The sequence below is a fragment of the Nothobranchius furzeri genome, chromosome 15 (assembly GCF_043380555.1).
Source record: "Nothobranchius furzeri strain GRZ-AD chromosome 15, NfurGRZ-RIMD1, whole genome shotgun sequence".
In the NCBI taxonomy this organism is placed as follows: domain Eukaryota; kingdom Metazoa; phylum Chordata; class Actinopteri; order Cyprinodontiformes; family Nothobranchiidae; genus Nothobranchius; species Nothobranchius furzeri.
This window is the reverse complement of record NC_091755.1, coordinates 48,348,737-48,371,957: the sequence shown is the minus strand read 5'-3', so window position 1 is coordinate 48,371,957 and position 23,221 is coordinate 48,348,737. Positions and strand designations below refer to the sequence as shown.

Genomic DNA, 23,221 nt, shown 5'->3' with positions numbered 1-23,221 from the left:
GTTTTTGAGCAAAACTGCGGTAAAAATGGCCGTTTGTCCTCATTATCAAAAGTGTACCCCCCCCACCCCCCCACCCCCGTTTAGATGCGGTGCTCATGCAGGTGTCTCTCTATTTTTAATTTATTAAGCCTACAATTTATTTTTACTCAGTAACAGATATGATTTAAAATGTAGCGAATTACAATTCTTCTTAAAAAACTTAAGTAAATGTACAAGTACAGATTTTAAAAACGACTTCAAAAGTATAAATATACAAAAAATCTACTCAATTACAGTAACGTGAGTAAATGTAATTCGTTACTTTCCACCTCTGGTTAAAAGGTATCAGGATAATTTCCACAGGGCCTGGACCGTGATCATGGAGCCTTGAGAGGAAAGCCACTTTGGCTGACCGGGCCGTCACCACCTCCACTCACCTCTGCAGACTTGCGGGTCTCTTATGTCCCTGGTGGGGTCTTTGTAGTAAAACGGTTTGCACATCTCACAGCTGCGTCCCATTGTGTTGTCCTGACAGTCATCACACACTCCACCGCTGGCTCTTCCCGTGGACAAATAAACGGCCATGTCAAAGTGACAAACGTTTGAGTGGCCATTGCAGTTACACTCTAGAAAAAGAAAACATGGCCTTAAATATACATATTATTTTTGCTAAACATTGATGAGATAAACACTAGCAGAGACTAAAGTCCTAGTTGCGGGACTTACTCTTGCAGGCGTTGGTGTTGCGCCCCTCCGCAGGTCTCCAGGGCTGGTCGTTATAGAAGTCATCGCACTGCTCACAGTTTAAACCTTTGGTGTTGTGGTTACACACACATCTGCCATGAACCTTAAAAGAGAGGCGATAATGATTCTGTGAAATGACGAGAAATCTGGACGCGTTACATCTGGAATAAACCAACATCATACAGTTAGGCATGGAGGTGGCAGCGTGATGGTCTGGGCTGCTTCACTGCTTCAGGGCCTGGACCGCTTGCTGACCGAATCATGATTTCTGCTCTCTAGCAAAGAGTTCTGAAGGAAAATATTTGGCCGTTGACCTTTCTGCTGGAAAAACTAACTCAGCTGAGAAGTGTGCATCAAAACTGGTCCAAATTGATGTGCGAGATTAGAAAGGTGTTACTTTTTCACATAGGTTTGGTTTGGACATGGTACAATATTCACAGGCAACAGGGCTTCCAGGGTATAACTCCTGTCGCCCAGATTATTTTACTGAGGATGTTTTTCTGAAGCCAAGCCTGTGCAACCGACGTCACCCTGGCTTCTTCAGAAGCACGTCTTCATCCAGCAGCAGCTGCAGCTGCTGAGATCAGAAACGGGGATCTGTGCTGCAGCCCGAGCAATTCATCTGCATATTCCCAGTAGGGCAGGTTTGCCAAAAGAATTGTGCAATAATCAGATTTTTAAAATTTTTTTGTTTAAAAGCTGTCCCTCATTAATGACGAGTCAGGCAGGGTGGCTCGCTGGCTGCTTCCAGGCAAGCGACCTTCAAGTGCGTCGTGAGCTACCGCTAGCTCGTGAGCGACGTGTTGGAGACCCCTGATGTAAAATAACTCCCTAAAAAGAACGGGACATTCCACTTGTGAGACTAGGCGGCTCAGCTAGCTTCCTGGTGAGTTGCTCCGAGCGTTCCTGCACAGAGGATGTTCTGTACAGGAGGGTGAGAAATTCAGAGAAGCAGCTTGATGGATGGGTTATGAACCAATCACATGGGTAGTGGGCAAGCTGGATTGGATGAGGTTTTTCCAGGATTGTGTAGGTGACTCAAATTTATCATTTTTACACTAAACAGTTAATTTATAGATTGCCATCAGTATGTGATGAGCATTTCAAGCAGACAAGCTGGGCTAAGTGTCTCGCCCAATTATCTGCCAAGAGCCGAGATCGATCCCACAACCCTCCGACTACTGGACAACCCGCTCCACCTCCTGAGCATCGTCTGCCCAGTCACTAGAATGTTCCGTTTGTGGATCCTCACCACTCACCATTCCTTCGATGTCATCCCTGATGCCCTCGATGGGGGCACACTCTGAGGCGTGGCCGTAGCAAAAGCAGTTTCCGCGCACAATGAGCTCATAGATGGCGTAGTAGTACTTCTCTTTGATCTCCGCTCGGGGGTCCAGGAGGTTATCTCCAAGAGTGTGAAGTTTGGTGAAGTTAACTCTCAAGTTGGTGATCTTCAACTGATCTGGTGCAAAGAAGAGAAACACAATTAAAATAGAAGATCACAATGTACTCATCATTTGTGTCATTCGTTCAAAACCGTTGGAGCTCTGCATCTGATATTTTCTTCTTTGATAGAACAAACCAGTTTAACTATTAGGTACAACTTTAATAGTTTTCTGACTTAAAGAGCAAGTCACCCCCAAATCTACTTTTATTTCCTGATAAACTATATAAATGCGTGTCTAATCGTGCTGCAGACACGTGTCGTCAATAGTTTTGCACTTTAGTGCATTTTAGTTAAAATTTAAATTTTCTGCCTAAAACTGTCAGTGTTGTGCCGTTGTCAGGTAAAAACTCTGCACTGCATTTGAATTTTAATCTGCCATCGCTATTGGCTAAGAGGTACCCTAGAACGTTAGCTGGTACCATATGATGTCACAATGTCGTTGTGTGTATTTGTTAGCGGCTCCGCCCTCTCGGTCTGCTAGGCAACAGCAATTGTTGCATTTGTCAGACAGGAAGTGGGAGTGGAGTAATACTCTGGTAGGGGGTGACTTGCTCTTTAAAGTATTCAGCTTTGTTTTGAACTGATCAGAAAACAAGAACTTGATCCAAATGTTGCTTTGTGACTTTTGAGTTTCCAAACGGATGGAAAACTAAAGAAAGATGGGATGTTGTGTCAGGATGGTTCCTCCATAAATCTGCTCCTTATTATCTTAAACTGTTGGAAGAGGGTAAGGGAGGAAGATGATTTCTGTCCTTCTTGTTTTGACGCTCAATTAATCATCCAGAAAAGAGGAGAATGGGGGATTTTCTGCTGTTACAACGCAGCTGGTAACCAGAAGCAGTCAGTGCCTCCCTTTCCCTTCACCCTAACCCCCACAGGGGAGGGAATGACCAAAAGAAAGAGCAAAAATGCATAAAACTTCCACCCAAACGCCGTTTTTCTTTTGCTGGCTTTATCTGCGGTAACAGGATCTCACTTTGACAGACGCGAGCTAATCCCTAGAGCCTCGGCATAACACTAAGTCACTGTTTCTCCTCGGCTTTTAATGGCAGCCTGATGAACGGCCGTCCAGTTCAGCCAGAAACAAGCGCAGCAGCTTTCATCAAGCCACACGCTGGAGCTGACACTGATGCATAGCACCTCCATTTTTTTGATACCAACATCTGAACATCACTCAGCACAATTACATTTGGTAAACAGGCAAAAATGTTCTTCCAGGTCTTGCATTTCCTAAAGGTGTTTCAAATAAAAATGGGAATTTTTAGATTAAACACAGTCATGTAGCATCAAAAGACATAAACTCTGCGGTTGCTTTTGCAGCTAATTCATATTTTTGGTTTTTTTTCTCCTTGCTACATGCACACCTTAAAGAGCAAGTCACCCCCTACCAGAGTATTACTCCACTCCCACTTCCTGTTTGAAAAATGCAACAAATGTTGTTGCCTAGCAGACCGAGAGGGCGAAGCTGCTAACAAATACACACACACACAGGCTCACAACGACATTGTGACATCATATGGTACCAGCTAACGTTCTAGGGTACCTCTTAGCCAATAGCGATGGCAGATTTAAATTCAAATGGAGCGCAGAGTTTTTACCTGACAACGGCACAACACTGACTGTTTCGGGCAGAAAATTAAAATTTTAACTAAAATGCACTAAAGTGCAAAACTATTAACTACACGTGTCTGCAGCACGATTAGACACGCATTTATTCAGTTTATCATAAAAATAAGTTTATTTGGGGGTGACTTGCTCTTTAAAAACCACTTAGGTGTTCATCAAGTTCTATTTTTTTTTTCAGTACATCTGCAGTGAAAAATACAGACAATAGCTGCATTGGACATATGCTCTCTAGCATATATGAAAGTCTTGTGAATCAATCTCTGTGGGAAAAAAAGCTCCGGCGCTCCTGTTTCAGGAACAAGATGTTAGTCGGAGGAGAGGTGAGCAGAAAACAACAGCGTTTGGGAGTCTTACTCACTATTATTTCCTGATATTTGGAAATCTTGCCTCGGACTGGCTAACAACAACACAACTCTACCACTGATTTATCTCCACAAATAATCCTGGACGAGTTCTGCCATGTTGTGGAGTTTCTAATGCTAATGGTTAGCTTCTACTAGCTGAGACGAGCCAAGATGGAGGAGAAATAAAAATAACAAGTAAAACACGGTTTCCTAGTAAACATGGCTAAATTGCAATGAGTTATTGTTAACCTAGCAATAAGTACTCAAAGCGAGTAGCATTTAATACTTTTGAAGATTTTAGCATTAAAATATGTTTAGTACATTTAGTATATTTAGTACTTTCCGTGATGCTAATACCCCCTAACTTACTTGTAACATTTGTTATATTCAGAACATAACATTTAACCCTCCCACAGTCTTCATGGGTGACCCTGCCAGGAAAGTTGACCATTGAGCAGGATTGATGGTTTATCCCTTGAGGTCCACGTGGCAGGGGTGAGGTGGTGCTCACTCCTCACCCCTGCCACGTGGACGCAAGGGATGAACCATCAATCCTGCTCAGTGGTCAACTTTCCTGGCGGGGTCACACCCATGAAGACTGTGGGAGGGTTAAAACATTTTTATAGATTTTGGAGCCAAAGATTGTCTAACTTATCCTCCATCTTTTGTTCATTATTACTAGCACTGTTTAAATACAGGTGAAAACACGAGTTAGGGCTAAGCTAATTAAGTCATTAGGACTCGTTAGCGTCTCACTGGTGCCTGATGCCAATCAAATGTCATTTATGTATAAATGTAATTCATGAATTTATATAAAAGTCTTCTTTTGACATTGATTTTACATGAATGTATCTGGAAGGATGCTATGTTTTTTTAATTAACGATTGATTGTTTTGACTGATGTCCTCTCTGAAAACAACGCCACCATTAAAGAGACAATGTGTAGTTTTTACCATGAATCTCTGAGATCATCCTTCAATATGTTGTTGAAAATGAATGAAATGACGCCCAGTTGTTGAAAAATATTGGCAGCTTTGTAACAAATAACCATACAAATCAGGTCTAAAATACATGGAAGCGGGTCTAATGGCCCTTTCACACTAGCTTCGGCTCCACACCACCCAGATAGCCACAGTCAGCCCCAGCCTGGCCCAGTCCATTCCACACATCCTTGCTTAGGAATGCAGTCAGACAAGTTCTCAACTCCTAGGTAGTCAGCATGATAATGCCGTAAGCCCAGGTGGGCTGATTCTACCCACCAATCAGAGGCTTCCCCTAATGGAAGGTGTGAATTTGAGCGGGGTTATCAGTCAGCAGTGGGTGTGTTGGCCCTGGTCAGCCTGAAGCAGACCACCTAAGGAAGAGGGCTGAAAAACAGGTAGGCTATGCTAATGTAGAAGCTCTATATGCTATCCAGACCATGTGGAGCCGATGCTAGTGTGAAAGGGGCTTTAGTCTCTGGGCGACACCATATTAAGCTTGGTTTATGCTTGACGCATTCACTTTCCGCTTGGTGATGCGGCTCGCGGATGGAACGCACTTCACTACTTGCAGCGTTTATGGTTCATGCGGCTCGTCTCTGCGGTGAGCCAATATTCTCCCAAACTGTAGGGGGCAGCATGGAGCTCTACGGCATGCATCCAACACTACACCATAGTAGAAGTAGAAATTACTGTTGTTTACAACATGGCATTCCAGCATTTTTAACAGCGTTCTCGTCTTTTCCGACAGTGCGAGCTATTTCTCTCCAAGAATTATTAACAACATGTTGATCACGGTGATCTCTGAGAGCTGAATCATACAAATGTCTGTATTTACGAACCTCTGCCATACTAGTTCTTGCCAGTCCGCCATGTTTTTCCACGTCCGACCGTCCGCGTGGTTAGAAAATTTCCTAGGTGCGCGGTGCGGAAAGTTTGGGCCGTGCAGAGGCGTGGTGGAGGGGCGTGGTTGTTAAAATGACACAATTTTGCCGCGCGGAGCTGTGCGAACCTCGCGGACGCGTGAAGCATAAACCAAGCTTTAGACGCCGTGTTTCCTTCTACGGGAGTCCCTGAGGACAAAAAGCATTTACTGATTTTTAACAAACGGTTACAAAACTTTCACCATTCATAAATGTTGTTGTTTTACACATTTACCTCTTCACTCGTTGCCAGTGATGAAGGGGAGTCTGATGTGCTTGTCATTCTGCTAAAGCTTGCACTCCCCAGGGCTTTTTGACCCTAATGGGTATCTGTTAGTAAGGTCTTACTCCAACACAAAAGTAATGCTTGCTTACAATGATTTAGTTATCTACTGCCCCCATTGCTGGGAAAAATACACACTGTCACTTTAAGATGTAAGTTTATGCTAACATGTGACTTCCTTTAATGGCAAAGGTGAGAGTCAGAGTTCTTACTGATCAACGAGGAAAATTATTCAGAAACAAAACCAGAGGACCTAAAGTGGACGAGGGGTTCATCTAGAAAACATTTTATGGATTGATATGATGTGAGAGGGGTCGGAGGTCGTTCTCTGCACCACTTCCTCTGAGACATTTCACAACAGAGTATGACGAGCTCTGCTGCTGGGATGGAAACAAAGCGATGGTTTCTGGGAAAAGCTCTCATGTCCTGCCAGTCTAAACACGAGTACTAGGACAGAGAGAAACAGCTGCTTTTCACATCTCACAGCAGGGTCAGGCTTCGCGGCCCAGAGAGGTGGACCTGAACAGGCAGTAGAGTCTCGCGGCTGGATGACGAGGGCGAATCGTGCTGGCTGGAGCCAGATTTATCATGATACTTATGAGAAGTAAAAATAAGACTTATCTGTTGTTTTCTACAGATTCATGAGTTTTGTCACAAATGACGTGCAAAGACGTATTTTGGACATCCTACAGATGCGGTCTGGACCAACAGACTCAATACAGACTACAGACACGATCTGCACGTCCGTGCGACGTTGACTGTTTGCAGGGGTGCTTCATTATGTCCTCTGTTGTGTCTCTGTGTATGTTTTTACAAATGTGATGTAAGAGAGCATGTCTTTGTGAGAGTTTAGGGCTTTGAATGACTTTGTGGAGCGTTGCGCGGCTGTAACAGCTGTGAGGGCGACCTACTCTGGATGTTGGGGCTGTATGGGTCGTCAATACTGATGGATGGATCCAGAACTCTGTAGATGACCTAGAAGCAAACACATAGAGCATAAATTACTGGTAGGAACGTCCTTAGCCACACACAGGAGATGGTTTGAATTACCGTTGGGCTCTTTGATGACATTTAGGTGGCATGCTTGCTTTTGAATGTTAGATTAAAGCAGCACTAAACGTTTAAGGTGTTGCTTTCAAACTGGTTTCAGTGGTTCTTGAGGCTTGAACAACTTCAGCACTCTGTAGCTACCTGGAGACCGGAACTGCCTTTTACAGGAGGGAGGTGTCTACCTGCTTTACGGTAACAGCTGTTTACTGTTCGGTGGTTCATATAAAGGCTAGCAGTTAGTTTTTTCAGGTCAACGACCGTCGTTAAAAAGCACAAGAAGAAGAATTTGCTGTGTTGTTGGCATCGTGGTGGCGCCTGGGTAAGACAGGGATGTCTCTGGTTGGATTCTGCGTTCAAACAGCAGGAGGCAGACGCAGAAAACTTATTTAGTGTTGCTTTAAGCCAGTGGTCCTCAACTGGCGGCCTGCGGGCTATGTCCGACCCACGAGCTCTCTCTTTGTGGCCCCCAAACCCCGTGCGCACCCCCCACCCCCACCCCCGACCGGGAGGCGTAGGATAGAGCTGAGGAAAATAATCAAAACAATCAATGCATGAGATGCGGGCATAACCCATTCTGCATCATAGAAGAGTACGCCATAATCAGTTATACTGGAATGTAGTTTTGTTATTTTAACGGCGGCACCAGCGCAGCATCCACATCCGTCAAAGTGGGTGTTCTCCACATTTACCGGGTAGGACACTTTGGTCCGCCTTTAAGTGTCACTGCAGGACTGAGCGCTGGAGTTGTAACCTGAGACCAAACCCGAACCGAATCAGCCCGATCGGTTCTGTTGGATTTGGGCCGTGAATGATGTTAATTGAGCGGGTTGTCGTGCGGCGCGCTCTGCTCACTCGATCAGCGACTGAGAGAGAGAGAGAGAGAGGATCGGAGGACGCTCCTCCAAACCGATGCTCCAAACGCGCGTTATTATTTTCATAATTTCATTATTATTTCTCTTGGAAGCACTCAGTCAGACCGAGTGCTGTGATGTCGGGAGATCCGGTCTTGGGGAGGGGGCGGGGTCAATGACGGCGGCTGCAGCGTGATCGTCTCTCTTTTATTCAGGGACACGGAGAAGTTAAAAGGAGAGAGATAGAAGATAGAAGTTCTTGTTCCACTTTATTCTTTTGTTTCATGATGATAAACTGATGTTAAATTCAGCTTAAAGAGAAACTGGGAGGAAGTTTTGGTTCATTTTAAGTTACAGGAGATCTTGCTTCCTATCTGCTCCTCCAAAGACAGCATGGACATGAGGGTCACATGGTGAGGGTCCCACAGGACAGGTTAGTGCAGTCACACAGCCGAGCTGGAGGGGGACAGGTGCGGTCCTTCTTTATATTGCAAGCTTGTGTGTTACGTGCATTGCAGCCAACGATCCAAGCAGCCCCCACCCCCGTCCGGCCCTCTTGCTTCTGGGTCTTTTTTGTGAGCGGCCCTTGGACCGTTATAATTGATGAGCCCTGCTTTAAGCCAAGAAAGGGTCAATAACTAGTTTTATTACAAAGAAGAAGGAAAGTCATAAAAAGTGAAAGATACAGACAGTATCTACAAACTTCATTTTTTATTCCTTCTGCAGCTCAAACTATACAAGTGAGTTCCAGTCTGGGATCCAGAGGTTTTTCCACCTTCCTCTATCCAACAGGCTCCTTCATGCATTTAGTGGATGAAGGTTGGAATAGTGGCTTACTGCCTTTGTGTGTTTACCTGTAATCCTGGTATTATTTTGCTGCTGTAGCAAGTGAATCCCCCACTGTGAGGTTAATAAAGTCTGTTCTAAACGGTGGTACCTGCAGTAACATACCACTCAATAGCAATCCTGTCAACTCATACTCGATTAAATAACTAGAAACGTTGAACAAACTAGCATAAAAGGCCACATAGTCAGAGTTTAGGTGTACCAGCCTTACCTCACCCTCTGTTGACGGCTCGATGTCTGAATAACGTGACTCACAGATGACATCATTAATGGTACGCAGCGGACCCTGGGAAACTCCAGGAAAGGATTCAGCGCAGTCGTGAGCGAAGTAGCGATAGACCTGCCAGGAGCGGCCTAGATCTGCTGACCGTTCGATTAGCAGGGCTGCTGGGCGGAAGGTCTGCGAGAGAAGTAAGCCGGCATCTGCTTAGATGTTAATGGTTACCTTATTTTTGGCCTTTTAGCCAGAAAAATAAAATCCTACCTTAAACGTCATGATCAGATGAGTAAAGTGAAACTCCGCCTCCAGATCCAGCTGAATAAAAACATCCGATTTCCCTAAGAAAGGCAGAAATCAGGTCGTTTAGAGGGTTTGGATGATATAATTAGCAAACCAACTGGAGCATCTCCAGTCTGCATCGCCCCTCTCTTACAGCTGGATGACACCCAACCGCGGCTATGGCCGTGAGTGAAGTAGCAAGCCACGCTCTGACCCGAGGAACGGGTTTGAAAAGCCCTGCTCACACACTTTTTCTGAGCCCTTCATGCTGAGAAAAAGGTTTGACGTTCCCTCTGCTTCATGTTACATCAAACAGGGGTTTCCCACTTCTGTATACCGGCAGATGAAAGGCACCTTTTAACTTCTAAACCACACAGACCCGAGCAACAGATCACTTAGCTGGGATTTTCCCACTGGATTATATTCGGATTAAACTAATTTACACACCAAATCCAACGCTGCATGTTTGGATATTTTACGAGCACATAACAGTGAGCTGAGGGGGGGGGGGGGGGGGGGCTGCATGGTGTTGCAGCACTGTTGCCTTGGAGCAGGGTTGCAGGTTTGAATCCTGGCTGTTTGGAGTTTTCTGCAGGTATAAAAACATTCATGTTAGGTTTACTGGAGACTAAATTGTCCCTAGGCGTGAGTGAGAGTGTGACTGGTGTTGTAAATGATGAATGGTAACGGGCCTGTATTTCATATAGCGCCATCTAGAGTCCTGGAACCCCCCAAGGCGCTTTACAACACAATCAGTCATTCACCTTTTCACACACTGGTGGAGATGAGCTACGATGTAGCTACAGCTGCCCTGGGGCGCACTGCCAGAGGCGAGGCTGCCGAGCACTGGCGCCACCGGTCCCTCCGACCACCACCAGCAGGCAAGGGGGGGGGGGGGGTTAAGTGTCTTGCCCAAGGACACAACGACAGCGACAAACTGAGCGGGGCTCGAACCTGCAACCTTCCGATTACGGGGCGAGCATTTAACTCCTGTGCCACCGTCATCTAAGTGTGTCCTTGTGACGAACTGGTGACCCGTCCAGGATGTCCCCAGTCTCTCGCCCGATCGTACGCTGCGTGTAATAAAACAAAGGCTAATGAACTGGACGTATTTCACTGAGACACGTCCCACTTCCTGTCTGGCTCGTGTAACTTCTTCAACTCTGTGACAAATTAGACGTGTCGTGTGAACGCTCTGAATGGTTCCGTTCCATGTTTGGTGTGAAAGAGTCTTTGGACTCCAGCTCTCCGCGACCCGAGTGAGTAACAAGCAGCAGAAAAGATGAGTGAGTGAATTCAGTTAGATTTAGTTACACATAAGCAGATGAAAACACCTTTGATTATGTGATTTAATTTTTATATATCTGGTAGAAACAACTTCTATATTTTTGTCTAAAACGATGTTATCAAGAAAAAGCAAAAGAATAAAAATGAGATAAAAAAGCTCAAAGGAGTGATAGATCTCGTTTTAAGCAAATGTGTTAGAAATAATAATTAGTCATTAAAAATAAAAGATTTTGACGCATTTAGTAAAAATTCAGCATGTTTCCATTAAACTCCCGAACACAATCAAAGCCCTGTCCTTCATAATGAACTCTGAGACGCACAGACGGACAAGCAGGAGTAAAAATAGTCACTTCACTTCCTGTGTCCGCATCAGAGCTCGCCAAATGCATCCGCCCAGGGGCGCCTCCAGAAAATTTTGAAGGGGTGGCCAGATGGGGCCAAAGACATTTTTGGGGTGGCACCAAATTGGTCCTTGTGGTAACTCTGGTTGATCTGAGCCTGTGGCGATGTGCTGCTTTGCGCCTCTATTCGTTTTTATTAAAATAACAGTACGTATCCAAAACATTTAACTTAAATTTTACAAACACAAACATTTTAGAAAAATACATGTCAGTTATTTAAAATGTTATCACAAAATTTAATTTAAATACGTATTTTTTTTAGGTTATGTTACGGCTGGAGCCTTTTTGTGTTGTGATTTCATTTTTCTGTGCATTTTTATGCTGCATCTGAGGAGCCTGCCTGCAGACTATGGCCTGTTTGCTCACCCTTGCTCCTCCCTGCACCAGCTGAGCTGGGTTTTCATCAGCCGCAGATTGCTTAATGGACCTGCTGGAGCTCCTCACCAATGGGGGACAATAGTGCAGAGCTGCCTTTCCTCTGGTCTGTTGTCTCCCACTTAGAACTTTGATATTAAGAAGAAATAAGCTTTAGGGGTAATCTGTTACCTTAGATTTTGTGCTCTCTTTAGTGTTATGTTACATTTTAGTGTTTGAACCTGTTTTGGTTAAAGGGGTTTTTGACAAAAAAAGAGAAAAGTAAATAAAACGTTTGTTAATTTTCCTTTTGTGTCACGCGTCCTCCATGTTACCCCAGGCCTCCTAGACACCTGGTGGTAACAGGTTAATTCACCTGCTGTTGTGCTCACAAAAAAAAAAAAACTATGGAGATAAAAACTTTTTTAAATGGTGAGCAGCAGAAACGTGTATTTTTTTAAATTCTGATTGTTTCTTTACTCCTATTTTTATTTTGTTTTACAATTATGTCTTGAATTAACAAGATCAATATATGGTTTGACTGAACATTAATATGATTTGCTAACACTGCATTTTCCTGGGGGGAGGGGCAATTTTCCAGGTGTGGCCATGGCCACCCGTTGGGGGCGCCCTTGCATCCGACTCATAAAAGACCTATCGTGTCAAATTTGTCTCCATCTTAAGCGCTCTGTCTCTACCGGGTCATTCCCTCTGCTCTCGCTTTCATCTTCCAGCCGGGATTAAAGGTTCCTCCCTCCCAGCCCGTCTCTCTGATGAGACACCACAGCTGAGCCTACTCTGTTATTCAAGTGAACTGGAGCTGCTGGGAGGATGTTGGGCACAATCTGTAAACCGCTTTTGAACATCTCTGTCGCTACCGGCTGCTTTTACGCTTGTGAGCTTTCTTTTTGATGAAGCTCGAGGATTTGGTTTTTAGGAAACGTAATACCTTTTCATCTTTGTTAAAAGGGTCAGATTTACAGGATTTTCTTCTAGTTGAAGCATAGCACCTCCGGGTTTCAGAGGAATGAATCTACATGTTCTTTCAACGGGCATCACTAAAGAACAGCGGGGAGGTGAGATGGTTTCTGACAGGGAAACGCATCTCAGCACAACACCAAAACCTATTTCTAAACAGGAGCCGAATCATTGAATCTGAACACTTCTGGATGTGATCTAATAAATCTGGACTTATCTTAGTGATCTACAAGCTTTTTAAACTTTGAAGGAGAGAAGCAGCTTCTCCAGCCTCCTGAAGGACACTTCAGGGTGAGCTGAGGAGAAGAGGTCAGCACCAGGCAGTTCCACCCATCCATTTTCATCTGTTAATCCGGGTATGGTCGCGGGGGCAGCAGCCTAAGCAGAGAGGCCCAGACTTCCCTCTCCCCAGGCACTTGGGTCAGCTCCGCCAGGGGAATCCCAAGGCGTTCCTTGGCCAGTCGAGAGACATAGTCCCTCCAGCGCGTCCTGGGTCTTCCTTAAGGTCTCCTCCAGGTTGGACGTGCCCGGAAAACCTCACCAGGGAGGCGTCCAGGAGGCACCCTGATCCTAGATGACTGAGCTCACCCTATGTCTAAGAGAGAGCCCAGCCACCCTGTGAAAAATACTCATTTCGGTCGCTTGTATCCGCGATCTCGTTCTTTTGGTCACTTCCCAAAGCTCATGACCATAGGTGAGGGTAGGAACGTAGATCAACCGGTAAACCGAGAGCTTCACCTTCTGGCTCAGCTCTCTTTTCACCACGACAGACCGGTAAAACACCCACATCATTGCAGACGCAGCACCAATCCGCCTATCGATCTCACGCTCCATCTTTCCCTCACTCGTGAACAAGACACTTAAACTGCTCCACTTTGGGCAGGACCTCGTCCTTGACCAGGAGAAGGCCCTCCACCCTTTTCCGACTCAAGACCACGGTCTCGGATTCAGAGGAGCTGAATCTGTCGGCCGCTTCGGAGAACAACCTTCTTCCACAAGTGACCAGAACAAACTAATGTGAAGCACGCTGGAGTTAAACAGAATCAATAAATGCGAATAAAACATCGTTAACTTTTCTACATCACTGGGAAAATGGCATCTCCTGGCCCCGCCCACACTAACCCTAACCCAAAATGACTTCCACCAGGATTGTTAAACCACACCAACTCTCACGTAGCTGCACGAACTCTGCTGTTAAAACGCATCACACTTCTTTTGTTCTGGTTGAACTTTTGAGTTTGGAGCAAGAGAACTAAAAAGGCTTTCCCTTGGAGCTACTTAAAAATCTGTCACTGCAGAGCTCGAATAAGCAGAAAGTCTCCGAACCGTTCTCGGACTGCCACCAGGACTTTTTGCGGTGAGGTTTGAAGGTGGTAATAACATTCTCCACCCGGTGATTGTTAATGTTGTAGATCGGGTCATATGGACGTCTGGAGTCGCACTCAAAGCACTTCTTCTCCTCCTGCAGCAGGACAGATTAACAGGGATTATCGGGTCATAAGCAAATTACCAACAAAACAGATCTTTGATCCTCAAACTCACCTGTAAATGGCTGACGATGCAGTACGGCTCTTTTTTTCTCATGCCACATGTGGACGAGGCCTTCAAGTTTTTCTCCCTTCCCACCAACAGGTCTCCTGTTGCCGGGTAACAGCTGCCATGGGCACAGCCATGGGCGTGGTCAGGCTCCTGGCCAGCTGCAGCAGCCAGGGCTGGGAGCAGAGAAACAGGAAGTGGATTACAGCGATCAGGAAGTCATTTGCTAACAAAGCACCTATTTAGCAATGAAAAAACTAATTAGTACTCGTCTTTCTGTCCTGAAAGACATCAGGGGCGTCACATCCTTTTGGCCAAGTTAAGAAAACATGTTTTTTATTTTAAAAAATGCTAAACTTCTTTTATGGTGAATTTATTTATTTGTATTCCTCAAAATAGGACCAAAGTGTGCATTTCAGTAAACACGTGAACATAGAAAATGACAGAAAGTGTTGATCAACAGCCTCGGGAGAGAACAAACTTGTAATTTTATAAATGAAAGTGGGGGTCTCCTAAATGGCCCCCAGGCGGCATGCCTGCCTGAAGAGACGGGAAGCAAATCTGTGAGAAATGGGGGAAATACTGAAGTTTGTCTTAACTACTGAGCGTGTGCACATTTTAGCTGTCATTTATGTGACAATAAATAATTAATTATCGTCACTCGTGTGCTTTTACACGTCCGATATAAAAAGGAACCGTTCCCCCCTGCAGTGTTGGTACAACATCTAATTTCGGAGGGATTATCTCACGCTAGCATGCTCTGCTGCTAGCAGGGGTCCAAAAAAGACATGCGAGAGACTCCAGGGACACCAAGGCAGGTCAAACAGAGGTGACCTAAAACAAGAGGCGGCTACCGGATTCAGAAAACGGGAGCACTAATGTTCCAGGACTGGGAGTGATGTCGAACACAAGTGATAACCGTGCGTCTGTTTCACCACCGGAGCCACGGTGTCACTAAGCAGCTGCGGTATGTGTGGGAGTTAAAATAAACCTTATAAACTTTCATGACAACCAGCAGCGGCTGCTGAAGCCTTCAGTGGATTCCTCCTCCCACGTGCCTCTGGGGGCTGTGAGTCAGAGTATTTTTGAGTTGTTCTCGCTGTCAGTCTGCAGTCTCACCACCATAACAGGTGTTTTCCATCTTCCGCCGACACGCTGCAGGACGAAAACCTCTCTACAACCCACTCACACCGTCCAAGGGAAGAAAATGTCCCCAGGGTTAGATAAGTGAAAAAAAAGCATTTTGTAACCGGCGCGGTCATTCTCCGGGTCTGGCAGCAGTCCGTCTGCTTTAGCTTAGCATAAACAATGGAAGTGAGTAGCAGGAGCTAGAGTTTCATGTGCAAAAGTGATTAAAATGACTCAATAATGATACCAATTATTCCTGGTGAGCTCAATAATAATGTCGACTGCAAGTGAAAAGTAAGACTTGGGACTACAGTGCAACAAGGCACTGCTTCAAGGCGCACGGATACGCCACAGCGGTCGAAAATGCCCCCGTCGGCAGAAAAGAACGGCAGAACCAAAGGGAAGTGCATCAGCACTAACTGTAAGTGGTCTTTTATTTATTCTAACTTCTTCAGTGTTGCTGGGGCATTATAAATGACTAGACGCCTGAAGCGTGGCTAATGCGTGTGTTTGTTTATGGAAGCTGTGTCATATCCATGCACCATGCAGCGGCGGGTTATAAATGCATCGCACCTTAAGCCGTTTTCACCACTTCCGTATGTAAAGCTGAAAGCAACATTTCCCATTTGTAAACGCACACCTCTAGCTGGCCAACAGAGCCACAACACCATGTTTTACACTTATTATTCTCATTTATGGTTTTTACAGACTACTTGTCCGTGTCCACTCCCTTATTCCCGACTATTTTCTTTCTGTTGCTATTTCTTCATGTTTTGGTGATTGTGTCTGACTTTTATTATGGAATATGCATTATCAGCTAACAGTTTCTGCAGTTATAAAGCCAGACTCTGCTGGGCGTGACTGCTCATAAAGGGACCTGAACTGGTAACAGTTGGGCCAGAATTCAACCCTTTATGTTTGCCAACAAACAGAAATTGCTGTACTCTAATCAGCTGAGAGATATCCACAGGGAATGAACGCTGGACCACTCCACACTCACCTAAAGGATTATCAGGAACACCACACTAACATGGTGTTTGACCCCCTATCCCCTCCAGAACTGCCTTAACTCTACGTGGCGTTGATTCAACAAGGTGCTGAAAGCATCTTTAGAAATGTTGGTCCATACTGATAGGACAGCATCTTGCAGCTGATGGAGATGTGTGGGTTGCACATCCAGGGCACAAAGCTCCCATTCCACCTCATCCCAAAGATGCTCTATCGGGTTGAGATCTGGTGACTGTGGGGGTCGTTGTAGTACAGTGAACTCATCGTCATGTTCAAGGAACCAATTAGACATGATTGGAGCTTTATGACATGGTGCATTATCCTGCTGGAAGTAGCCATCAGAGGATGGGTACACGGTGGTCATGAAGGGATGGACATGGTCAGAAACAATGCTCAGGTAGCCCGTGGCATTTAAACCATGCCCAGATGGCACTAAGAGGCCTAAAGTGTGGCAAGAAAACATCCCCACACCATGACACCACCACCACCAGCCTGCACAGTGGTAACAAGGCATGATGGATCCGTGTTCTCATTCCGTTTACGCCAAATTCTGACTCTACCATGAATGTCTCAACAGAAATGGAGACTCATCAGACCAGGCAACATTTTTCCAGTCTTCAACTGTCCAGTTTTGGTGAGCTGGTGCAAACTGTAGCCTCTTTCTCCTATTTGTATTGGAGATGAGTGGTACCCGGTGGGGTGTTCTGCTGTTGTAGCCCATCCGCCTCAAGGTTGTGCGTGTTGTGGCTTCACAAATGCTTTGCTGTATTCCTCTATTGTAATGAGGGTTAGGCTCTTCTATCAGCTTGAATCAGTCGGCCCATTCTCCTCTGACCTCTAGCATCAACAAGGCATTTTCGCCCACAGGACTGGATGTTTTTCCCTTTTCACACCATTCTTTGTAAACCCTAGAAATGGTTGTGGGTGAGAATCCCAGTAACTGAGCAGGTTGGGTAAGACTGGCCCGTCTGGCACCAACAACATAGCTTAAATCCCCTTTCTTTTCCGTTCAGTTTAGAGCTCAGGAGATCGTCTTGACCAGGACCACACCCCTAAATGAATCAACTGCCGTGTGATTGGTTGATTAGATAATTGCATTGAGCAGAAGTTGGACAGATGTTCCTAATAATTCTTTAGGTGAGTGTAAAGCCTAACTGAGTCCAGTAATTGTGCTTTTTAATCAGGCAAATATCTATTTATCAAGACAACCAGGTGACATGAGTGAACCATGCGCCAAACGGGCCAAAGCAGATGAGATTGACATCTTAAAACCTTTGAACTGGTTAAGTTTTAAACTCATGCTGATGGAATTATAACCACTTTGGTCAACTCTTGAGCATAGCACTAAATGACTTTACAGGTTCTTGCTAAATCTGTTAGCTGGATAAGGAACGGATTCTCCTCCAATCAAAACATTACAACACACAATAAAAATATCTTACTTTGCCAACGACAAAAGCAGAAATATTACTGATAAGCCCTCTTTTCTGCCTGTGTGATACTTATTTCTAGTTCCTCTGCAGATGTTGAACAAAACCTTGATGTTGGCTCATCTCTATAAGAATCCAGACAGTCCTGTATGGTTTGTTCTGAACACATGAGAACAACCAGCTGCAGATGTGAAACCTTCCTTTCAGTCACACTACCACAAACCCTAGATCTTCATTTGGACGAGCCTCGGGCGCTGCAAGGCAGATACACAACAAACAGGTGAGTATCACACCTGTGCATCCATGCAAACATACATGTTCCACTCGGTTATCCGTGTAAAAGAGCAGAGGTGCTGCTCTCGGTAACAGCTCGGTCTGAAGTTTGCCGGCTTTATTTTTCCTTATCTGTCTGCATGTGACAGGAAGAGAGTGAAGACAAGAAAGCAAGCGCCAGGGCCCGGAGCTTCTCTCCAGACAACGAGCAGCTTCATTCAGACGTGACATGATATCTGCTCTGGAAACAGCTGGCACAGCTGCACATGTCTGGTGGGAGGAAGCAGGACTGCTGTAATCACCACGCCTCTTATCTGTGTGCTATTCTGGCTGAGGTTTCTAGACCAATCGGAGAGAAACTCTTTGATTATTTTCTTTATTTTAATCCCCGCAACATATTTATAGTTATACTTTGTTAGAGAATTGTTAAGAAACATGAAAATTTTAATTAGCTTGTTTTGCAGATTTGCCATTGTAGATTTAATAATAAAAAAAGACTTAAAGTAACAGTAAAGAGTTTTTTAAAACCTTGAGCTGTTTCTTTGAAACTCATTTGACTGGCTCTGGAAACAAAAAATGTGAGACGCTGCACACCGAACATCGCTCTGAAGCCCTCTGCTGACCAGAAACTGCACTTAGCGTTTAGTGGTTCCGGTTGTGGGAGGTCTCTACCTGCTTTACGGCAATAGCTTTTTACTGTGCAGGTAGCTAATATTAAGGCTAGCAGTTACTTTTTCACTTTGCCGACTGTCAATAAAAACCACAAGAAGAAGAAGAAGATTTCTGCAAAGCTAAGATCTGAAACCAGAGTGAACATCGACATGGTCTACTCTAGTATGAGGGCGCTAAAGGAGGCTACTAAATCATGGACTGATGGCGACCTGGCTTTGTTGCTACTGGACTAAGTAGGAAGTAATAATATTTTTGTCTAACAGCGTGGATCTTTTTACTTTGTGGTTTATTTTATTATCAGTTGGCTCATGTTAGCGTTAGCTCGTTGTTAGCACTAGCTACAGCAGGGTTGTTTACGACAGTTGCAATTCCACTTTCAACCAGTAGGGCAGAGGAGCAGGAAACTTATAAGTGTTGCTTTAAGAATATCATCTCCGTGTCCCACTTACACACAAAAAGAAACTGGATTTCTTATAAAAAGTATTTATTTCATTCATACAAGTACTCTGACTCCTTTTAAATGATTAAAAAAGATTTGTTTAAGATCTGCTAGTTCTTTTATTTTCTCCGTAGCCATTAAAAAACACAAGAAACTAAGTGTGACTGCTGAAAGAGGAGAGAGGGATTGTGTGTGTGTGTGTGTGTGTGTGTGTGTGTGTGCGTGCATGTGTGTCTCGGCTCACAAAGCTATCGAAGCACAACTGTTCAGCCATCCTCTGCTGACTGCATCCTGTAACCTATCATTACCCGGTTTGTTATCCGTGTTCTACACCCACACATAGACGTAAGAGTATCACCGTGCTGCATTAGATGCTGTTGGTGCATCAATAGAGCAAACCAAAAGGAACAGAGACAATCATGTTTGTGCCAAACGACGGTGAAATCTGACACGAGCTGAGAGCTCGTCCTCGTGACAGCTGTGTCGTCTGCAGGGCGTCCAGTTTGATTTTCAAAACTGAATTCCAAGCCTGGGTTTGCATCTTTGGAGTCATTTCTAAATATAAAAGATTTCACGTTGCATTCATGCTCTAATGCACACAATCATTCGTTCATTTAGCTGTAACAACATCATCAGACTTGCATAATAAACCAGAAAACGTGTAAATTCTGCAACCTGCAAGCTTCAGTCAGACAAATGTTTAGATTTTTCTATAAATGTTATTATTTCACTGCTGATTTCATTCAGAGGCTTCATCGCCCACCACCTGTTGGGAAAATCCATAAAATGTTGTCCTTGATGTTTTAAAATATTCATACTCGACAAATGTTGCCAATAAAATATTACATATCTGTCCAACTATGAATATGTTTGCCATCATTCTGCTTTTGAAATCAACTTCAACTTTTTAGCTGAACTTTTCTCTATTCTTGTGATCTCACAAACGATGAATAAATGACACCAGAAGCAAGAAAACCTGTTGGATGAAACTTTACTCGTGTTTTTTAAAACATTTGCAGTGGTCTCTAGTAGGAATGAATGCCTCGTAAGTCGTTCTCTAAGGACAAAAAGCTCCACTGCACCTGCTTCACCTGCCGGAGAAGCCAGCAGGAGGAGGAAGTAGCTTCAGACGGCAGGATTTGGAGTCCCTTTTCCTGATGTTTGGACATCTCGCCTCTAATTGGCTAACAGCAACCCTACTCTACATCTGACTCTGTCTGCTCTGCAACGTTAATGTTTTATCTCCACAAATAGCACAAGCCTGGAGGAGTTCTGCTGTGTGGTGGAGTTGCTAATGCTAATGGTTAGCTTCTATTAGCAGAGAGGCTCTCTGCTGTTTCCTGGACGCTAAACCAATAACAGCCTTCCCCGTCGTGAGCCAAGATGGGTGAGTCCATGAATGTTAACCTCAGAGAGAACAAGTGAAAAACGGTTTCTCAGTGAACTTGCTCTTTAGGTAAATGTCAGAGCTCACAGTTTCAAACGTGCCCCTCTACTAACATCTGACTCAGGTCTCAACAGCCTGTTGTCAAGTTCTGCAGAAGCTTGTTACTAGTCCATCATCCTGAAAGGAAGAAGCCTCTGAAACATTTAGGAAACCCAAAAGACCAGGATTAGACCGGAAAAATCCCCACTACCTCCCAAATCCCTAGATGGATGCACGTGTGGTGCTTAAACCAACTGATGCTCTGGTTTAGCTGTTTTGCTGCAGAGTCGAATGCTGCAGCTCCGAAGCCGAGAGGAGCGCGGTGTAACGGCAGTGTGGGACATTCCTGTGAGACAGGCTGGCGGGACACAGTTTGCTGTCAGTTTAGGCGACAAAAGAAAACTAAAGGAGACAAACAGGGATGAGCAGACACGTGCACCTCATCAGAAAGAATAACGAGAGAACAGGAGTGGGTCCTGGGTCCGGTTCTGCAACAAGCAGGGTTAGCAACACTCAGCAGTTCTGCAGGCAGAGAAAAGTCAACAGCCTTTAACCCGTCCGAGTTAATGAGTTCTGCCTCTCGGTGTCTGGCTGCTCTGTTGATGGATGTCAGCTCCCACAGCCAGCTGCTCTCCTCCCATCTCCTCTTCCCTCTGATGTTCAAACTCCCCACACTGCCCTGCAGCTCACCTTCTTCACCCTAGTCACCACAGGAATCTGCTCCTCACAATAATCATGTTTCATTTCAATTCAATTCAAAAATACTTTATTAATCCCAGAGGGAAACTGATTGCTGTAGAAGCTCAGAATAATAATAATAATCAAGTCATCAAAGAGTTGTTGTATATTACAATGGCTGTTGGCAGGAAGGATCTCCAGTAGCGGTCAGTGTTGCAGCCAAACTGAAGAAGCCTCTGACTGAAGACACTCTTCCGTTGTCGGACAGTCTTGTGAAGAGAATGCTCAGGGTTGTCCATCATTTTCTTGATTCTCTGGAGAATCCTTCTTTGCATGATCTCCTCCAGCGGTTCCACAGTCGTCCCCAGAACAGAACCAGCCTTTTTTATTAGGCTGTTGAGCCTTTTCAGGTCCCTGCTTCTGATGCTACTTGATGCTGTTTGATGCCGATGTGATGCCATTTCCTTTAAAAATGGTGATAATTAAGTATATTTATTAAAAATGGTTGTTGTTGGATTCTATTTATAGAATTAAATGGTTGCTGACATCCAGTCTGGTTGGGATATTCTGCTACGATCGTTGAATCCCGCTGCTCTAAAAAAGGCTCTATGGCTACGTCGTGGCTTTTCTTATTTGTTGTGCTTTTAGAGGAAAATGTTAGGATCTATTTTTGGTCTTCAGTTTGAGACAAAAGTCATTTATTATTACACAATCCTATATTCCTGACAGTCTGCAGTTGTTTCTGCTGAGAGTCCAGAGACCGTTGGATCAGCACGGCATGGCGCTGGGAGGCAGCTGGTCACACACATTCCCGTCCAACCCTGGAAATCTCTGAATGGCTCCATGCTGGAAAGAAAATAGTGAGCAAGACACTGACAGCGACAGGTGGGCTGGAGGGGGAGGAGCTAACACGACCATCCTGCCACCCTGCAGAGCCGCTTTCCCACATGTCTGCAATTACTCACCGCTCAGATTTAATCTAAAGGAGCTTTTTGTCCGACGGTAATAGAGGGGTTAATTGTCGGGTCTGATTAATCCACACATGCCCAGCAGATGTTCTCTGGACCCTAAAGCCAGCTCCCCGTTCTGTGTTTGCCCCGGTACTCAGCAGCTGCTCAGGGAGACCCGGAGTGGACTGCAGTCCTGTTTGCTAACCAGAACCTCTGATGAGGAAAATCTGGCTCCATTTAGTCAGAGGAAACTGCAGCGCAGAGGGGAACTGAGAGGGTGCACGTGTCTGTGAACGGCATTTGCCTTGTACCAAAAGGTGCGTGGATTCAAACGCCGTTTCCTCACGAGTGCACGAGTTCACAACTGTAGGTGTGCATGGTATTTATGTTTGCCACACGAGCAAGAGAGATGTATTCACCTTCTTTGTGGCCGGAGGCAAAGGTCAGATGCTTTGGGAGCAATTACAAAATAGACTCAGGAGCCTTTTATGTGCATTTTCTCCTTTTTCTGATTGTCGAGGTCAAGATGAGGATTACTGGCGAGGGCAGAATTCTGACAAAATAACAAAAGATTACAGAATGCTTAATTGTCTTTTCCTTAAAAGCTAAAGCAAAAGAACGACAACAGCATGTGAACACGGGACCGTCAACAGGCCCGTAAGAACCGAACGATGCCACCGAGGTTCCAGTTCAGCAAACTAAACACTAACGTTTCTAATCTGTGCAACAAACCTCAAAAGAAAAGAGCCAGAACATCAGCCTAATCCAAGAAAAAAGCAAACGGGGTCAACATGAACTCACCAAAGATGAGATAAAGAAGCAGAAATGTTCTGCCACCCTCACAACCAAATCTAATAAAAACGCCCAAATAACCGAGGATGTGAAACGCACAAGACACAGCTGGTGTGGGTTTACAGGCTACGGGGCTGTGTGTGTGTGTGTGTGTGTGTGTGAGAGAGAGATTTTGTCTTTTGTGCATGTCCACACGTTTATTTCCTGATTTCTCGTCTCTGACTTCATTCCTTCCTTCCTCCCTTTCCCCTCCATCGCAGCTCTCTGCAGCATCACCCTGTAATTACGCCCGTCTGC

General features: G+C 44.9%; 1 protein-coding gene and 1 long non-coding RNA gene across 2 annotated transcripts in view; one reads left to right on the top strand and one right to left on the bottom strand.

The window, feature by feature from the left end:
• The window catches only part of lamb2 (laminin, beta 2 (laminin S)), a 60,823-nt gene that overhangs the window by 33,624 nt on the left and 3,978 nt on the right, over positions 1 to 23,221 (bottom strand). Inside the window, exons 3-10 of the mRNA XM_015968731.3 lie at positions 14,135 to 14,304; positions 13,919 to 14,054; positions 9,558 to 9,631; positions 9,285 to 9,473; positions 7,238 to 7,301; positions 1,983 to 2,185; positions 706 to 826; positions 417 to 605 (exon numbers count right to left, since the gene is read on the bottom strand). Of these exons, the coding sequence (XP_015824217.3) occupies positions 417 to 605; positions 706 to 826; positions 1,983 to 2,185; positions 7,238 to 7,301; positions 9,285 to 9,473; positions 9,558 to 9,631; positions 13,919 to 14,054; positions 14,135 to 14,304 (1,146 nt within the window). The remainder of the gene's footprint in view (positions 1 to 416; positions 606 to 705; positions 827 to 1,982; positions 2,186 to 7,237; positions 7,302 to 9,284; positions 9,474 to 9,557; positions 9,632 to 13,918; positions 14,055 to 14,134; positions 14,305 to 23,221) is intronic.
• Positions 15,452 to 18,337, top strand: LOC107391425 (uncharacterized). The gene is made up of 3 exons (XR_001573637.3): positions 15,452 to 15,677; positions 17,777 to 17,974; positions 18,117 to 18,337. It is a non-coding gene; the product is annotated as an uncharacterized lncRNA (long non-coding RNA).